This window comes from Tenrec ecaudatus, chromosome 1 (genome assembly GCF_050624435.1).
Source record: "Tenrec ecaudatus isolate mTenEca1 chromosome 1, mTenEca1.hap1, whole genome shotgun sequence".
Lineage (NCBI taxonomy): Eukaryota > Metazoa > Chordata > Mammalia > Afrosoricida > Tenrecidae > Tenrec > Tenrec ecaudatus.
This window is the reverse complement of record NC_134530.1, coordinates 101,419,588-101,440,289: the sequence shown is the minus strand read 5'-3', so window position 1 is coordinate 101,440,289 and position 20,702 is coordinate 101,419,588. Positions and strand designations below refer to the sequence as shown.

Sequence of the window (20,702 nt, the reverse complement as noted above, 5' to 3'; positions counted from 1 at the left end):
CCCCTTACAGAAGGGTTGTGGAGAGGAGATGAGCCAGCCAAGGTGCAGTGCAGCAATGATGAAACATACAACTATCCTCTAGTTCTTAAATGCTTCCTCTCCTGCACTATCATGATCCCAATTATACCTTATAAATCTAGCTAGAGCAGAGGATGTACACTGGTACAGATAGGAACTGGAAACAAGGAATCTAGGACAGATGATCCCTTTAGGACTGGTGGTGTGAGTGGCAATACTGGGAGGGTGGAGGGAAGTTAGGGTAGAAATGGGGAACCAATTACAAGGATCTACATATAACCCCCTCCCTGGGGTATGGACAATAGGAAAGTAGGTGAAGGGAAACATCAGACAGTGTAAGACATGACAAAATAGTAATAATTTATAAATTATCAAGGAGTCATGAGGGATAATGGGTAGGGAGGGCGGGGGAAAATGAGGAGCTGATACCAAGGGCTCAAGTAGAAAGCAAATGTTTTGAGAATGATGAGAGAAATAAATGGACAAATGTGCTTCACACACACACACAAAAGAAACAAATCAGTGACATACATCTATGTACATAAAAGAACTTTAAATCAAGAAGTGACATTTCATGCAGAAGGTGTCCAACTGTGGGGGTGGGGGGGGGGGGGGCGGCAGACACTCACAGGCATCCTACTTGAAGGCCTGTGAGTTGCCAGACTACAGTGGGCCCCACTCCCTGCTGTTAAAGACAATGGATTCCTGCAGACATCTATTTGGTTCCAGTAGGTGGGGTTTACACCCTACTGATAATGGTTCCTATGGAGATATAGGGAATAGGTCAAAGTTAAGCCACCATCCTAAACCTAGGATCTGCCTATCTTGTCACATGTATAATCCCAATCCCTCCCCTTCCTATTGCATGTATATCCCTAGACCACACCCCCTTTCATTACTGTATTACCTATAGGACAGCCCCTTCCAGTAATGTTTGTCCTCATCTGTAATTTGAGGGCTTGCACATCCCCAGAGAATATAAAAGGCCTGGGCTAGCATTAAATCTCTCTCTCCCTCCACGTGGACCATCAAGTGAGGCTGAGGTGAGCATGCTACCATGAAACGTGTCTGACTCCATTTATTTCAATACTTCACTTCTATCTCTCATATTCTCTATAACTTTACTATGATCTTTACTTATTTTTTTTTACCAAGAATAGTTACACAGTTTAATCAATACATTATAAATCCACTAAATTATATATAAAGCAGCAAAGTACCGCATTTTATTTTTACATATCTGTTATTCTGTAAATAGTTACATTGTGAGCATATTACATTTTCACCTCCTTTTCAATAGAAAGGTTTCCTAAGGAAACTTGGAGCCTTCCACATTTATCAGATGCTCTTTAATTATTCTTTTCCAGTTTTGCAATCCTGCACCCGAACTGCATGGCCCATTTGGGCAGCAGAGCCGAGGCTGTGAGACCGAGTTGCATAGCTGCAAGCCGCAGAAGTAGCTTCTCACCAATTCCATGGGGCAGAGCCAGGTTTGCCTTTTCCCAAACCGGTAAGGAATTTAGAAAGGAGACGACATTTTCATTCAGGAAAGAAAATCTGGCTTCTTTTCCATGATCACCACTAACTCTGTTATCGCGACCAAGATTCCTAGAAGAAATCCGACCCAGTTCCATTTCTATTTCCTTGTTCAATCCTTCAAACCCGTGTTTCTGAAAGCAGGCTCGATGGCGAGAATAACCGGCAAGTTGCTCATCTGCACCAATTCCAGTGAGAATGACCTTTGCCTTACTCTGATAGGCCTTCACTTCCTCCGCTGCCACTACATAGCCAATTCCTCTAGACGCAAACCAGACCGCACAGCCAATGCCATCATCTAGAACCGTATCCAGGGGATGAATTAATTGACATATTCAGGTTCTTCTTAATTTTTGCAATTCCTCCAAAGAAACATTGATTTCAACAAAATTCCAAATTCGGGAAGGGTTGACAGCGTGTAGTTCCTTTAGACCAGCTCTCCCTCTGACCCGGTCGGGCACATTGAAGCGTGCATCCGGCTTATCATCAGCCATGGCAGCAGGATTTGGGGAGCGTTCTTCAAAAGCGAATTCACAATCATTTTTCTGCTTACTCTTTTTTGGGTTAAAACGGGTTGGCCTGGCCTTCTCGGTAGTCATGAAAGCCACATTAAGAAGATCAATTGGTTCGTCCGTAGGAATGTGACGGTCAGCAAGGGCTGCGATAACCATGGAATCGATGCCCCCCGAAAAGAGAATTGCCGACGTTTGCTTTCCTACCACGAGTTTCCAAGGCTTCATTTGGCGGCAAGCTTTCTTCCCTCGGTAAACATAACACCCGCCTCTTTACTGAGAGGCTCAGGACATCGATAAACTGTTGAACCACTTCCCTCATGTGTGTGTCGAGGCAGGCTTCAAGTGTCTCTCTTGTAGGTGGGCCTCTGCAGATGTCGGTGTTAGGAGTCTCAAAGGGACCCTGTGGCAATATCATATTTAAAGGAGCAATAGGTTTTTCAAGATACAGTTTGGCTTCACTTGCTTCCACCGATACAAACTTAGGCAAATTTGCCGAAATTTTGGTCAGGCTACCAACACATTCTTGGATAACCTTCTCCCCAGAATTATAATCCCAAGGACATAATTTTAAAATCACACCTTTGGAAGTGGCAGCAGACTGGAGATCAATTCTGAAAATCCCAGATACTGGAACTTCCTGCCACTGACTAGCCACTCCAGATGTCTGGGTGCCAACTGAAGAGAGGCAGAAACTTTCACTCAAATTATTAAAATGCCAAAGCAAGCTACGGCGCCCAAAAAAGTCCCTACCAAACCATAAAGAATGACTAGATGCTTGATAATATATAAAAGACCAAGGACCCTGGACTTTTGAGAAGAGTGACAAAATGTCAGATTCATTTGTACAAGAGGAAAGACAGTTAAGCATAATTCGAGTATCAGTCTCATGAGTTTCGACTTTTATTCCATTAAAGACCTCTCCATTCCATAGGAACACATTGCCTCCTTCATCTTCCAAAGGCTGGGCAGTTCCAACGCCCCTCAAGTGAAGGGTGTGTCCAGAAAACAAGCACTGGTAGTGAGCATTACACTTTAACAACTGTTTACTGCTGCTGGGCCCACGCTGTTGAAGATTGTACAGCAAGTCTGCTCTCAAATCTCTGCTGACATGTTCAACAGCAAAGCTGACAGAACAACAAATGCCACACATTCTGATGGGAAATTACGTTGATTATTTCTTGATCTTAGTCTTTTCTGAGTTTTCCATTTCTTGGTATTCTTTTTTCAGTTCATCCAATGTATTTTTGCTTTCAGAAAGCATTTCTGTTCGGTCTGCCAGAAAGAATATGTTGCTGTTTTGCTGCTGCTTATATACTTTCCTGTTTTTCTTCAGGTTAGAAAGTTCATCCACAACAACTTTCTGTTCTTTAATCTGGTTGCTAAGATCCTCTTTTTGCGGGGTCCAGATGTCAGAAGGAACCAGCCCAGAGCTGGAATCCGGGGGCGTCCCGGAGCCGGGCACCTCCATGGAACGTTGAAGGACGCTGCGCGCCGCCTAGCACACGACCGAGCGACTCCAGCCGTCAGCCCGGCTCGTAGCGCCTCCAGTCTGATCTTTACTTATTATCACTGTATAATTGGACCTACCAGACCCATAATGATGTGTTAGGGACTGGCTTCCCCTGACACCCAACCTAACTCACGTCTATAGGTCTGATGCTAACAGGTGTCTTCTTTAGACTCAGGTAGTAGCAGACTGGTGGCACTGAAAATTGAAGCTGAAATCGAGGAGTTCACAGGCCAGTGAGTGCAGTATTACGTGGACCCAACGTTGGTGATACATGGCAGAGTGCCAACAGCTCTAAATCTAAAGAGCCCCAATGGGGCAGCCACTGGCAGCAGAACAGAGTCTTCACAAGCAAAAAGAAAAAGGGACAAAGAGAGAAGCAGGTCCTAATGTCTCTGACTCAAATACAGAAGGCCACGCCCTAAGTAGTGGTCATCAGACTATCACTTGATTGGCAGGTTAAGCTCCATCTGTACCTCCCCACAAGTACCATCAAGTTGCCATAAAATCTATCTGCCACAAAAGCCTCATCTAGAAAGACAAAGTCTCACACCCCCACTCCACCCCCACCACTTACCCTGAGCTTTTCGTACTCCCTTGGTTCTCTCTTGCGATCCTTCTTCTCTGTGCCCTTTCTCATAGCATTGCTGTCTTCTTTGCTGAGCCAAATAACCAAACCTGTTACAGTGAGTCCATTCTGACTCATAGGGACCCAATAGGACAGAGGAGAACTTCTCCAGAGGGCTTCCAAGCCAGCAGACTACCTTATCACTCTCCAGTGGAACAATTGGTGGGTTCTAACCTATAAATTAGCCGCTAAGCCCTTAATTACTGAACCACCAGGGCTCCTCATGCTTTCTCCCACCTGTTCCTGATTGTGCAATTTAAGGTTTTTCCCAATGAAGGCCCTTCCTCTACTTGTATCACTTGCTTGGTTTTCACCTTTGCGATGTCGCGTTACATGCTCACTTAGACAGAAACTGACCTCCGTGGGTGGGCTCCCAGACATTCACTTTAAGGCTCAACACTCTTCAAAATTGGGTAGGTTTTAAAAAGTTAGCCACCCATTTTGCACCTGTCATTTTTTGTCCTAATCTACAATTAACTGGGTATCTTCCTGATCTAATATTTTAGGCTAGTTTAGTTTTATGGTATACTAAGAATGGAAAACATAGAAACTTCCTCAGATTCATCAATCACTGGCTTGATGTTCCTACTGAAGATATTAATGATTAAGTAAATAAATAAACCCTGAAAATAGACCCATCAACCCAGGTACAATATTTAGTCATCAAATATACACGTGATACTAGAATCACATATCATAGGAAAAAAATTTTCAGTATTAAGGACAGAGATGGAATATCTTCAATATTCAGTAAGTAGACATAGTTTTAACAAATGAAAGTTTTATAAAAACAAAAAAAGCAAAAGTGATTTAAAATAAATTAATGACAGCTACCCAAATGTCTGAGAAGCGCTTTCTAGCAACAGATTACACTACACAGGAAATACTCCTCACAGAATCTCTCTGGCTCTTGTTTCACACCTGCCAAAACCACTTGCAGATCTGATTATGCAGCATACAGATACATTACAAGAAAGCAGATCCTAGTGAGAATCCCATAGACATCCCATTAAGCAATGAGGAAGGCCCTGGAGGAGCAGAGAGCATTTCCAGAGCTGGGGTCTGAGGTCCAAGGCTTACATATAATTAGACCACCCAGCTAGAAGTGATTCTCTACAGATTACCCCATCAGCCTCTGAGAACAAGTTGCTTTCTGAGAGGATATAGTATCATTCGGTAGGAATTTAGTAATTATAACAATTCATTAGGAAAAAATAGGTATGTAGCCTCTAATTGATGCTTGATGGATAGAGAAATTAAGAGCTTGAAAATGTATAAACCCTTAAAAAAATTCCAGGTCTCACATACAATTCCAGTATTATCTTTTTTTTTAAAGAGATTTTTCCAACATCAAAAGTACTCTTATTCTATAAATAGGAGTTTTTTCTGGGGAAAATGAAGCTTTATAAACTTGGTTGTTTTGATAAGTAACAGCTTGGGTGTGCTGAATACAAACTAGGTGTTTGCACAGAAGAAAGATGATATGTGGAGCAGTGGATGGGGGCACTATTTTTTTTTAACAGATAAGCATACACTTATCACTTTATGTATCAAACACGAGAGGAAAATGTGTGAAATACGAGTAGAACAATACTAGGAACAACTTCAAGGACACATAGTCTAGACTTAAGCTGAAATAATTGTAGAGTGGGTCAAGACAGAAATAAGAAGTAAGGAACCAAACTCGATCTCAAGGAAACCATCCTGGACTTGGTAAAAAGCTGTGTTGACTATTGAAGTATGAGTAAATATTATTCTAACAGCGCAAAGAATTGCCGAAGGAAAAATGTGAAATTAAGCATTCTTGTCTATGCAGTAGACAATCTAATTCCAAGGAAGAAAGTTGACTTAATCTTTTGTGTTTTTTGGCCTAGTGTATCTTGATATGTCTACACACCAAGGCCATATGGAAGAACGTTTTGAGAAGTTGGCAAAGCCCCCATTACTGAAGAATGTAGGTACCGATTCTGAAAGAAGTACCAGGGTATTAAAATGGAATCACATATACCACTACATTTAAACTGCATTGGTCTCACTCAGCGCCCCACACACAGCTGTTCTTTATATATTCCATATTCATCTTTGCTTGCCGGCACAGACCCAATCTTGTGTAGCTAAGTAGCAAAAAGGCTTGTTTCAATTTTGGTGGCCTAATTGTACTCCAGGACTCCATTGTATTTGATCTAATCTTGCCACTTGATGTTAATTATAGCCTGTAGCCCATGCAAATGAAACTGAGATGAAGCATGTGATTTCAATTACAGGACCGAGTCTCACAATTTGAAGCTGTCAGTGCCACCACTTTGCTATAAATTATGAGCTTTGCCTCAATACGGGTTTCTAATGCTCCCATTGAAAGTACTGATTACAACAAAGACTCGTGGTTCGGTGTATTTAGCAATAACACTAACATTTGCTACTCGTCTTCATTGAGAAAAACACCGCAAGGACGAAGAAGAAGGGAGGAAGGGAGGAAAGAAGAGAAAGGCAAGTATAAATCCAGGGAGAAGCAGAAGGGTAGAAGGACCAAACAGAATATGTGTTTCAGGTATTTACATAACAAGTTTTATTTCTCTGCTTACCTAGCAATGGATATTCCTCTGTCATGGTGCCTTACATGCAATTCTAGGCATAAGAGGATCAGCTATACTGCGACCAGCTGTCCAAGTTCCACTTTAAAAAATAACAACCACAGAGTATATAAAAAATAACTCACTGTTCTGGAGTCTCTCCACATAGATTTACCATCGACTTAAATATATGGGTAAATATATTAGAATCTCAGTGGTATTGTTCTCCATCCTGTGCCCCTGAAAGCAAAAGAGCACTCAACGGTGAAATAAAAAAACGAAAAGACAAGTCATGGTTAACAAGGACCAGGTTGCCATAATCTAGCAGGTACTCTGCTAGAAAATAAACTTGATTTCTCTCTCTCTCTCTCTCTCTCTCTCTCTCTCTCTCTCTCTCTCTCTCTCTCTCTCTCTCTCTCTCTCTCTTTCTCCCTCCCTCCCTCCCTCCTTACCTCTTCCTCCCTCTCCCTCCCTCTCCCCCTCTCCTCCCCTTCTTCCTCTCTCCATCTCTCCTTCTCTCCCCCCTCTCCCTCTCCCTCTCATTCTGTGTGTGTGTGAGAGAGAGAGAGAGCACATATGTCTTTTATATATAGGTTCTCCTATGTATGCATCTATTTCTTGTTCCCGTAAGTAGGGAGGAGCTCTTGGTGGCAAAGTGTTTGTGCGTTGGACTGTGATCAGCAAGGTCAGCAGTTTGAAACCACCAGCTGCTCTGCAAAAGGCTTTCTGCTCCTGTAAAAAGTTACAGTCTCAGAAACCCAGGTGGGGTCACTAGAGGTCGCCATGGATTTGATGATTGTGAGTCTGGTTTGGTTTGGTTTTGAAGGGTGCCAGAAAGAAAGTCTCTGAAGATGGAAGATACCTTGAGTTCGCCTTGGTGTTTCCTTTTCAAATGTAACTTTCCTGGTAATCACAAAGTGTAACCTCCTGAAGCGGCCTAAATAGAGGAAAGCTGGAAGTCGCCAAGAGTACTATCACTTAGAAGAAAAGATGTAATGTAAGACACAGCTTAGTGTACTTCACACACTGGCATTCTATCTTCAGCTTCACTGAGTAAACCCATCACAAACAGGAAATTTAAAAAAGGGTAATTAGACATGTGGTTGTCAGATTAGTGCCTAGTATGGACCCCCCCAAAGGGAAGCAGATTTATTAAATCTACATCTGTTAAGTTGCAAATGAAGAGACCCTCCAAACAGAGTGTAGTGCCATGCCTATAAAGCTGGAGAGCAGTGTAGTAGGGAAACTGGAAGAGCTAAACTAATGTAACTTCAGGAACCTGACCGAGAATGCCTTCTCCAAGAGTATCGGTGAGAGAACTGGATCACTTTCCTTTTATCTCAACCACAAAGAACAGAAATCTTCATCCTAAGAATGGTTTAGATTTTTCTACCAAATATTTCATAGCCACATCATAAAGTCTTCACATAGAATGATCATAACTCACACATTTCCCATGGTGGTTCTGATTTACATATATTATTGAAAAATTATAAACTTGGACTATCTAATGTGTGCCCTGATTTTTATAATAAATTGTGTGGTCAGACTACATTTGTGATCAAAGAAAGAATTGAATTAATCTGAATCTAGGCTTTTTTTGCCCATCTGGAATTCTTGGACTATTAAGGTGTAGACAGATATTTTGGCCACCTGGACTAGTCTATCAGGTTGCCACACTGAGTGGCTTAAATCCCTTTATGAAGTTTTTTGTATTTCAGATACCAAAGAGAATACCTAAAGTTGACAGGTTTCAGTGGAGTTTACAGACCAAGACTACTTCTGAAAACAACCAATGCAAATCTGAGTCATAACAAAAGATTGTCCCAGATGGTACTAGAAAATGAGCCTCCTTTGGTGGAAGGCAATCGCAATGGACTGCAACTGTGGGCATGAGCATACCAATGGCTGGAAATGATGAAGGACCTAGCCGCTGTGTATTCTCCTGTATACGGAGTGTCCATGTGACAGTAAGGCAGCAAATCACAAGGATAAAATATCCTAGTCATTGACAGGTGTGATAGCAGAGTCATCTTACTTCATGTTCCTTACTTCCTGGGCCTCAACTTCTCCTACATTCATGGTGATACATTTTGGGGATTTTACTTTATTCTTTTAATATATATATATATATTCTATTTTATTATATACAATTTATATTTATTATAATCATCCATTCTTTTATTACATTTAGATATTGTTGTTTCATCTATATATAAATATTAATGTGCTGTGGTAGTTACACAATCTCATGTCAACTCACTACTTGATTGGAGGACATCTGCAATACCTGGCTCTCTGGAGGCCGGCCTCCCTCTCTCTGCCTTTGTCTTGCTAAGACATTTAAGGACCCCCTCTCTCTGCTTTCACCTTCCTGTGGACAAGACATGTGGAGCCAAGCTGACACCTGCCAGAGTCCTCAAGAAGCTTCCACTCCAAATGGATGCGCAAGATTTTGCGCCCACCAGCCTGCGATCTTCCTGCATTTTGCATATTGCATGTGCTGCTGGAGTCTGAAGAGGGATTTATAGTCTAGTACTGGATTTATGGGCTAATATCATATTTATGGACTGGGCTGGGATGTTTTCTTAATATATAATTACAGATTGATATAATGCCATTTCTTATACAGATATGAGTGTCTCTAGGTTTGTTTTTCTAGTCAACCTGGTCTAACACATGTACTTTGATGGAAGACTAAACCATTCATCCTTTTATATTTTCCAATTCAATGTGCAAGCAACATGGATCTAAGTAAAAATGAATTCTCATGTCTTGATAAGATATGCAGAATTTCCTAATTTTTCTAAACCTTTCAGCCAAATGAGGGGAATTAAATTTCATATGAAAAACATTTTGTTTTCTTTTTTTAAAACATTATATTATTAGGGGCTCTTACAGCTCTTATTACAATCCATGCATCCATCCATTGTGTCAAGCACTTTTGTACATATGTTGCTATCATCATTTTTCAAAATATTTTATTTCTAGTTAAACCTTGGTACCAGGCTCATCATTTTGTTCCCCTCCCTCTCTCCCTCCCTCCCTCCTTCATGAACCCTTGATAAATTATAATTATTTTCATATCTTAATTCATCTGCTGTCTCCCTTCACCTACTTTTCTGTTTGTCCCCCTGGAGAGGAGGGGTTATATGTTGATCATTGTCACCAGTTCCCCTTATTTCCCTCCTAACCCCCTGGTATCGCTACTCTCATTTTTGGTCCTGAGGGATGTATCTGTCCTGGATTCCCTGTGAGCTCTTATCTGTACCAGTGTACATTCTCTGGTCTAGCCAGATTTGTAAGATAGAACAGGGGTGGTGATAGTGGGATGAAGGAAGCATTAAAGAACTAGAGGAAAGTTGCATATTTCGTCGGTGCTACACTGCATTCTTCCTTGTGACCCCTTGGTAAGGGAGGGCCAGTTATCCAATTGTCTACAGATGGGCTTTGCATCTCCACTCCACCCCATTCACATAGATATATTTTGTTCTGGATTTTTGATGCCTGATAACTGAATAACACTTTCATTGGGTAAAATGAAAGAGGTGAGAGCTTGTTGGGGAGTCAGGAGTCTCTATCTCTGGTTTTATCATTACCTAGGAATTCACTGGACCCTGTAACACATTGTGTTCTTGGTATTTAGAATGAGAACATTTCCCAATTTTGTCAGACCCTATGTGTCCAAAATCAGGGTCTATGTCTTTGAGTGTCTGCAAGTCTACACCATTTAAATTTAATTCTCCACCTCTCTCACATTAACAGGACATAAACAACTCTCTAGAAAACCCTTTAGTAGACAAGAAGGAATACATGAATCCCAACTACACATTTCCTATCGAGGTAACAATAGACATGTATAATGTACACTTAAGAATCTTTTAGCACCAATTTTCACATCCTTAAAATGATAGCTTAGAAGCAGAATACATATTGCAACATTTTCCGGGGTGGGGGCATGTTTTCCCTCCTCCCCTGTTCTCGTGAGCTATTCTTCTTCTGTCAGCATAAAAGCCTTTTACCCTTCTGTAATAGGTTAAGTCTTTTACAAAGGTATAGACAAGAGAAGTCAATTATGAGTTTAAGCTTTGAAAATACACTCCAAGTTTGCACAGACCACTGAGTGATTTCTCGCCTTTTCTGCTCCACTTGATCTTTTTGGGAGCACCCTGCAAGAGAAAATTTACTTTTGAGCCAGTTGCACTTTTGAAGAGAGTCTGGGAAATATCCCACATGCTCCCAGCCAGCTGTTGAGAGGCTTGAGTGGTTCCTTAATGACTGCAGCCTGGGGACTCAAGTGTGGCCACTCTCCGACTTCAGAGAAGCACAGCACTTTTGTTAAACTATGGAAATAGCAAGTCAGATCAGACACCTGGACCATCCAGCACTTGGCCTAGGGACTAACCTAGACTTCTTCTTAGTCTGGAAGGGATCTGCAGAAGTCTGCTTTTACTGGAAATGCTCTCAGGTTCGCCTCTCAGGAGGATTGGTCCTGTGTACATTCTGAAGGTCATTGATCCCTACAAATTGGCTCTGACAGAAAAATAATATTTTCCAACTCACTGCAAATTGAAGTAGTCAATTTATACATTTGCTAGCTTTTTAAAAAGACATTCATCTAACCATAAAACAGCCTCTAAGTGAATGTTATTTTCTTTGTAGTGAAGTGATTAGAAATAATCATTTCATACATATGCTACATTTTAGAGTCTATTAATTAAAACTTAAATGTTATATGAAACCTTACTTTTTCTCTGATTTCAGTAACTAGTTCTTTAAAAAGGTAAGCATAATTGCATTGTTGGAAAGTAAAACAATTTTTCAGAGAATGTCTTCGTCTTAGTGTTCGATACCTGTGTGCATGGTGTCTCTTTTCTTTTCTATCAACTCACTGGATTGTTGCCACTTCGTTAGCCAGCTCTCAATCAAGCAAAGCGAACACATGAATTGAGAGATTGCCGCATATGGCAGGCAGTCCTGAGTACCTCCCCAGGGAATACTTCCTGCCAACTTGGGATTCTAAATCTGTTTTATGTTCACATGACTGTCCTCCACTGAGAAGAGAGTTCCAGCCCATTCAAACCATGGTAAGCCTTACTGTTCTGCTGGAATCAGGATATATTCTTGAAACATGCATACAAGAGTGAAGCAGTCAGTGTGGAGTGAATTATCAGTCTGATTGTTTAACAGGACAATTTTTAGTCAGTAGTTGGAACTGTTTTACTGTACATGTAAAAGGTGGTCATTTAATTCATAAAGTTTTCAATATACACTATACCAGGCCAAACTCACTGCTATCTAATTGATTCCAGCTCATAGCAATCCTATAGAACAGAGTAAAACTGCCACGGTGGGCTCCCTGTGTTTTTTTCCCTTCCTATGTTTTAAGTCTTCATCTCTTTTACCTTGGAGTGACTGGTTTTTCAAACTGCTTGTCTAACAGCCTAACACATTACCCACTACTCCATCACCAGGGATCTGAATATACTCTATCACTGCTATCTAGGCAGTTCTGCCTCATAGTCAACCCACAGGACAAAATACAACTGCTACTGTGAGTTTCCTAAATGGTAACTCTTTGCAGGAGTAGAAGACTCATCTCTCTCCTGCAGAGACCTTGTGGTTTTGAAATGTTGACTTTGAGATTAGCAACTCAATGCATAATCACAGCCCCATCAGGTGTCCTTCACCACCATAGGCCACATTAACAAAGTAAAAAAAAAAATCAAAAACTCTGATGAATCTGTTAGCAACCTTACTCTAAGTTATGATTGTCATGTGGCATCAAATTGGTTCTGACTCATAGCATCTGTTTGTACAGAACAAGACACTCCCTGGTCCCAGGCCTCCCCATTGTTATGTTGTAGTCAATTGCTGAAGGCAAGAGATCAATCCAACACCTAGGGCAAGGATGGGGAACCCTATTCTGCCAAGGGCCATTTGGATATTTATAACAACATTCTAGGGTAATACAAAATTAATAACTTAAAAATTAGCCTGCTATTTTTAGTCAAACATTTAAATGACACCAATGCAATGGCTGGCACAGTTTCTTTTTGGTGAGGTAAGTGCCAATGTTTGAGCAGGTGCGGATGATCTCTTTGATTTTATGTGGCTTTTGTGAAGTTTCCCACCTGCCTTAGAGGTCTGAGAGTTCGATTTCACTACCCTTCTCTTTTACCAGCCATCATGTCTAAGTAGCTGTGTGTTTCGTTCTGTGGAGCAGCTGTACATTCATAACACTAACAGTACATAGTTTAAAAAGGTAGGAGCCTGTTGGGATTATAGTGGGTTGTGTGACATATTTGTTTTGTACCAACATGGCACCTTTAAGAAGATATGGGTGGAGGAGTCTAGTCTGCCAATCAGGTCACAGCCTGATAGTACCTCATGGTGGGCATGGTCTTTCCATAAGGAGGATCCTGGGAACTTCCTCTCTCTTTCTGCTTTCAACGTCCTGTTGAACAGCCATGCTGGGAGCTTCCTGAATGCTGTGATGCTTCACAGCCATTGGCTCCACAAGACTTAACACCCACCAGCTGGTGATGTTCCTGCATTCTTGTATCGATATTCCTGCATCGTTGCATGGGTCAATAAGAGTCTGAAAAGGGATTTATGGACTAGTATCAGACTTACAGACTAACATTGGATTTCTGGACTTGATCAGGACTGGGCTGGAATCTTTGATTGATATATAATTACTTCTTAATAAAAAGCATTTATATATATATTACTGAATTTGTTTCTCTAGTCAACATGGCCTAGCACAGGTTGATAACCACAAGGTCAGTGGTTTGAAATCACCAGCTGCTCTTTGGGACAGACCTCAGGCTTTCTACTCCTTTAAAAGTTCCAATCTCAGAAAACAACAGGGGCAGTTCTCCCATGTTTTGTCAGATCACTCTGAGTCAGAATTGATTTGATGGCAACGAAAGTTTAAAAATAAAAAAATGGAAGTTTCTTTCTTTAATAAAGTACATGTACTTGACATGGAAATTATGTGAAAAAGATATGAATGCAAAGGTTATCAATTTATTACAGCCGCCAAAACCAGTGCTAGTATTAAAGAGGATATTTGCATCTTCATTACCTTGCCATTCAAGAAATGTCTGTGTATCTCTCTTCACAGCACAAATATGCCATTTGCTAAAGAAGCCACCATTGAATGGAACATAGGTTTACTCCCCTCCCCAAAAGATTAAAATGTATTATTATGGATAAACATTTACATCTAATAAAATAACTGCTAATTCCTCTCATCCTCTGGAGTAGATTATTTTAGACTATCAAGGAGCTGAAATGAGCACAAAGCTGGGCTTAGTTTAGCTGCCATGAGTATGAGGAGCTTATTAAGATAAGAAACCGAAATGAAAAGAGCAGTCCCACCTGTCATACCTGACTGCAGCCATGAAAGGAAGAGATGCCTGATGAAAACATAGAGACCTCCTTGTTTTGCTTTTCCCCAGATGAGGATCTTGTGGACCAACCAATGGACAAGTGCTATCGCTCTGCAGAGAGCGCCCCCTCTGGAGGCGGCTGGAGTAGGAATGCAGACACATGAAGGTATCACTCACTGATGGGGAGGTGCTGAGACACTGGCTGACACTTCTCAAAGCTTGTCAATCCGTTGGTTATTCACCAATATAATTAAGTAAATAGCTTTTTCACTCTGAGGCTTGCCAGATCACACAGCCACAAAGAAAATAGCACTTCTTACAATTTTAAAAGGAAGGTTTCTTTTAATAGTCTGTGCAACGAGAGTTAAAAGCAAAGCAAAAATTAGAAAAATAATGATCAATTAATATGTTGATGAACAAAGGCATCTAAATTCTAAATGCACTGCCATCAAGTTGATGCTGACTCAGAGTGACTCTATCAGAGAGGGTAGAACTGCCCCTGTGCGTTTCTGAGACTGTAATTTTTCCAGGAATAGACAGCCATGTCATTAGAAGAGAAAAATAATAATAAATTACAGAATACTAGTACGTTGTTGTCATTAGGTGTCCTCAAGCTGGCCCAGACTTTTATCAACCTTATATGTAAGAAAATGACATATAGCATTTCTCAAAACCTCATTCCTTCCCTTCTTAGACTATAATTTCTTAAAAATAAGACCTGACATATGACTGTGACTGTAAATACTTTATTGAGATATTATCTTAGAAAACACTGGCACAGGAATGAACAGGCGAAAAAAGGAGAGAAAAAAGCCAATGTCTATGAATGAATGAGTTCTGTGAGCAAGCTGGGCAGAACTCTATTGGAAATGATGGGAGATTCCCTAGGAGAGAATTTTAAAAAATTCACCAAAGGGGTGATAAGAATAGGATCTTATATATGTCAATATTTAGATGACATTGGGTAAGGGACACAACAGAATGCCCTTACTGCTAGATACTTACAGCCTGTCCTGAGCATGAGTAAAGCGACTTAAGTACTCAAATAGAGATATCGGGCACAGAGTCAAAGATGTGTCTGGAAGGAAGCAGTAGGAACTACTAGGAAGGGTGAATACCAAGTACATATCTATGGGACAGTGACCATACATGCTTCGCTAAAGTTAGCTTATGATATAGTTTTGAATATATTTTGAACATTAAAAATGAAAAATATTATAACTTCTGCCCTAGATTATTTTGTCAGTTTCTGCAAGAACTGAATATTTTACCCTTGGATCCCTACTTCTGTTTATATCACTTGTTAGTAGACAAGTGAAATGTTGTAAAGCCTTCCTAACTGATTTTCTACCTTCAATCTACACCTATTCCAATCAATCTTACCTACTGTTACAAGATTAAGAACTTGTTTCTTCCTCTATTAAACACCTCTAGGGGTTCTTCTACGCCTATTAAATCATGCCAAAATATTTTCAGCTGATGTCCTTATAAAACCTGTATTATGATGTGAGGTTCAAAATCTCATAAGTGGAGTTTTTGAAAGAAATAAGAAAGAAATGTTACTGCCTTTATCTGACCAACCATACTCAGGCTTTCAGAAAAATTGAAAAAATCAAGAGGTAAGTTGATAATTAAATATTTCTTGTCATTACACGTGCTATGTGTCCCATTCCCAAGGGGATATGGGAATGGGATGAGTATCTTCTGACCTCAATATTCACGAGAGAAACTTCAAAAAGAGAACTCAGCAAGTTTGACTGTATGCCAGCAGTGCGGTGACACAGTGAACTGAAGTCAGACACAGAGTGAGAATTTTAAAGGGTAAAAGTCTGAAACTGAAGTTTCCTGCAGGGCAGCTAACTGAAAATCAGGTCATAAATGGAAATAAATGCACTCCCACTGTTGGCAGATCAAAGGGGAATACTTTCTGTCTTACATGGAAGAGTAGAGGGGAGTAAAGGATCAGTGAAAAGACTCTCAAGGAGATGGACTGACATAGTGTTCGCAGCTGTGCGCTCAAGCATGGCAACAGTTCTTAGAAGGTGCAGGATTGGACAGAACTTCGATCCCTTGTACGTAGCACTGCTGTGACTCAGAACCCACTCAACAGCACCTAGCACAACAGCAAAATGCAAACGTAAGTTAGGCAGAGTTGGCTTAGAGCTTGCAAAGAGAGCCAAATGAAGCGGTCCATGGACCTCGGTAGACAGCATCTAGAAAAGTATTACCAAATGTGTAGGAAATGAGGAAGGAATTCTGAATGTTTTGGACATACATATGCAGGTATCCAGAAAACTATAACTGAGAACTCTTCCAGATGACAAATGTTTAAAATAACTCCAAAGATATCCCTATAAGCGAGGGAATCAATGTTAAACTTCTTCTATAGCCAGAGGTAGCCTATGACAAATTGACTGAGACCAATAACTTATAAAGCACACTATCTTAAAAAATATTTTTTTCCTATCTAATGACAGTCGATTTGAAAGAGAGAAGAGAAGCTTTAACTTTAAACAAAGTTTGCAACTTTAAAATGATTATTGTATTAGAAAAATAAGATTAATTATTAATCTGATACACTTTTGACTACACTATGTTGGGAAGCATTTTTTTCCTATAAGTGACCGAAAAAGACATAAAATTTTAATGGGCAGATAGAGGATATTTATGATGTCATTCCCATAAACACAAGGACATTTTTATCAGTAAATTATTGTAGATAAAAAAACCCATGTTTTTGTATTGAGATACATTTCCTATATAGATCTGACTCAATAAAGAAAATCAGACTAATCTGAAAGATTATGCTTACCATTAAATTGCATTTCATGTAAAATATGAGTTGTCTTTTAAAGTTTCTGTCTCTTTGAGGATTATAAGACTTAGAAAATTCCATTTAAAGTGAGATCAATTTAAATCTATTAGCCAGATAAGTTGATATTAGTTACAATATCATTTACATCTAAATTTCAAAGAAAAGAAGGCTACCTGAAGATAAATGCTGATTTCAACATTTTGAAATAATTATTCTTATTGGTTTATGTTTACCAAATTATCTATAGTACATATGAACCAATATGATGTCTTCAAATACTGAAATTTTCTGACTTTAACATGTCGAGCTTGAAAGACAAAAGCAATATGAATGAATAAATATATGAATGAACCCTCTGGGATAGAGAATACATTATTCCCACAAAATAACACCACTTACTTTTTGTCCTTCACAACTTGCTTCAATGTTGTTCTTGCTAGGTGCCATTGAGTCCGTTCCAATCATAGTGACCCCATGCAGAACAGAAGGAACACTGCCGTGTGTTCTGCCATCCTCACAATTGTTGTTATATTTGAGGATATAGTTGCAGTCACTGTGTCCAGTCATCCTATCTAGTGTCCTACTCTTTTTTGTTGCCTTTCCACTTTACCAAGCATGCTGTCTTTTTCCAAGGATGTGTCCCTCGTGGAAACATGTTCACAGTATTTGAGATGTAGTTGCACCATTCTTGCTTCTTAGGAACATCGAGCTATATGTCTTCCAAGGCAGATTTGTTTTCCTTCTGGCATTCCTGGTGTTTCCAATAGACTTTGCTAATACTATAATCAAGTACAGCAAGGCTTCTGTGGTCGTACTTTGTTTTCTAATTTTAACATATGAAGCAAATAATAATACCATAGCTTGAGCCAAATACACCTTAGTCTTCAATGTGACATCCTTTATCTTCGCCAACTTAAAGAGGTTTTGCAGGAAGATTTGCCCCAGGGCACAATTTGTTGGATTTCTTGACTGTTGCTAGCACGAACATCAACTGTGGATCCAAGCAAAAAGAGATCCTTGGTAGCTTCAAACTTTTCACTATTTAACATAATGCTGTCTACAGGTCCCTTGTGAGGGTTCTGGTTCCCTATACATTGAGCTGCACTCTATACAGTTGTAATCTATATTTCTTTAAATAGGATTTGCAAATAGAGTTAAAGCACAAATAAAGAATAAAGTAATGTCTATTTCCCAATCATTAACATGTTGGTGAATAACAACATGGAAATAAACCTAACATACGATCTTAAGGAATAATGGTGTGTTGCTGCCATTGTTGTTATTATTGATGTTAATATCACTGAGTTGGTTAATATCATTGACTACTATTTATCTTATGTAGAACAAAACAAAATATTGTCCAGTATCATCTTCAATATAATGGACAAATTCAAGCTCATTGTTGTAGCCACTATGATAATCACCATCTTTGAGGGGCTTGGGACACCTTTTTACACTGACCTTCTAATTAACCAAGCATAAGGCTCTTCTCCAGAAAGTGGTACCTTCTGAGAATATGTTAAAAACCAGCAAGATGAATTCTAGTCATCTTTTCTTCTAAGGAGCTTTAAAATTTACTTTCCCCGAGATCTAGTTGTACATTCTTCTAGAATTCCAGAGTATGTGCAATATTCTTTGCCAACACCGTAATTTCAATGAATCAGTTCTTCTTTGGACTCCGTTTTATATTGTCCAGATTTCACATGCACATGAAATGCTTGAAAACACTATGCCTTGGGACAATAGCACCATAGTCTTCAAAATAAAACCTGTTTGTTTCTTAATAGTTGAAGGAGATATTTTACTAGAGTTAACAATACAATATTCCGTTTGATTTCTTAACTGTTCTTTCCATGGCCCTAGACTATTGATTTAACTAAAATAAAATCATTGGCAATGCCAATATTTTCTCCATTTTTCATGTTGCATATTTATCCACCTCTGAAATTTTTTCTTTATATTGAGGTGTAATCCATACTGAGGACTATATTCTTTAATCTTTATTAGGAAGTACTTCAAATCATTTATAATCACCAAGAAAATATCCTCAAAGTATACTATGAACTTTCATATTTTATATCGTGTTTTAATCACCTCTTAGTATTAGCAAAATATTCAGTTTGTCAACACAAAAGTAAGGACACAGAGGGATAAAGTAATCACCAGTTAACCTGTTGAATGAATCTGCAGAATAGAAAAACAACAACAAAAAATAATAATTTAATGAAGTTGAATAAAGTATTGGATAGTCAGTCCATGTCTCAGTTTCATTATTGATGTAATGTTAATAATATTTAATTCATGGTAGCTGTTATTGGTTAGTGATTTAGATAATCATTAAAATGTAATGTGTTTTTATTCTTTAGCTCGGCAAGCAAGGGAGAGACATCTCCATATTGTAGGTTGTTAATAAGCTTGAGTTCATTCGTGATGTTCTGTTCTTCTTCATTTAGTCTAGCTTTCCAATTATTTGCTCAGTATACAGAACAAATAAGCATGCTGAAAGGATTCCACTCTGAAGCACATTTTTTTCTTAACCACACAATATCCCTGTTATGTTCAAATGACCGTATCTTAATTTAAGGTTTTACTCAGAATTTAAAATATGAGTTAGGGCATGATCTGGCTTTTATGCAATTTTAAAATAACTTTCTTAAGCCAGAATTTACTACATCGCAGGAAAAAAGCAAATATATTAAATTCAACCTCAATTAAGAAATATTCTCATCATCAGGAATTATATTGTAAGACCACTATTCTCATTTTCCTGTCCTCAGAATCAACTCTGTGTATTAAAGTTCCCTGGGTAGGTTTTAAATCAGTCTTAAATATGTGACTGCCCTTGAGTTTAGTACTGAAAATTTGGTATTTTAATTTTTGTCTCTTTTGTATATGCAATCTATTGATCTTCCTTCCAAATATGTTTTTGAATACAGCTATGATAGAAGCAACAGTACACTGGAGAACTCTTTAAGAGATCATTATGAAACAAATTGAGGAATATTCAAATATATAATAAGAACAGATGAGAGTAAGAATACATGTGATCATAACTTGTTTTTGCCACTAACAAGGTATTTGCCACCTGGCAGCAGTATTTGTTATGGATTGAGAAATTTTAAAATATATGCCATAAGGTGAGAAGCAATTGTCCTTATGGTAAATTATACATATCACCTTCATATGCTAAAGAGAATATCATTTAGGGTAAATTGTCTGTGTCCCTTTATAAACTATTGTAATGTACAAATAGAGCAAAGTGAGGTAAGAAACACCAAATCTCCACCACTTACCACATTCTTGAACTACTTGAATACTCTCTTAAAGCATCTCTCACATTCTTTTGTCTTTAATATTATTTCCCATAATATAGCAGTGATTTTATGAAGGCCCAGACCAATGGCATTTCAAGACTCCTAGGGGGAAAATATAACTGTAGTATAAATAAAGAGCAAAGAAATGCCAAATTCTTCACTATGGCTTGAAAATCCACCCAAATTAATTTCTTTCAAAATGTCTAGCTTCATCCACACGGTGTTCTGGTGCTCCGATGCAGTGACATTCTGCCTGACTACACTACTCAAAGTGATTACCCTCTGCCACAGAGCTGCTGATTCTATTCCCTCTCCTGCAACATCTTCTAGCTCTTGTTGTGCTTAGTTTACTATATTTCTCATTAAAGTTTGTAGTTACTTTTCTTTGCCCTAAGAACGCTT

General features: G+C 39.1%; 1 protein-coding gene and 1 pseudogene across 1 annotated transcript; both read right to left on the bottom strand.

Annotated features, from left to right (window-relative positions):
* Positions 1–1,292: 1,292 nt before the first annotated feature.
* Positions 1,293–3,219, bottom strand: LOC142436369 (asparagine synthetase domain-containing protein 1 pseudogene; annotated as a pseudogene).
* Positions 3,204–3,537, bottom strand: LOC142436382 (ASNSD1 upstream open reading frame protein-like). Its single transcript, XM_075540075.1, has one exon. It carries the CDS (start codon positions 3,535–3,537, stop codon positions 3,241–3,243), a length of 297 nt encoding a protein of 98 aa, XP_075396190.1. The 3' UTR covers positions 3,204–3,240.
* Positions 3,538–20,702: the final 17,165 nt, after the last annotated feature.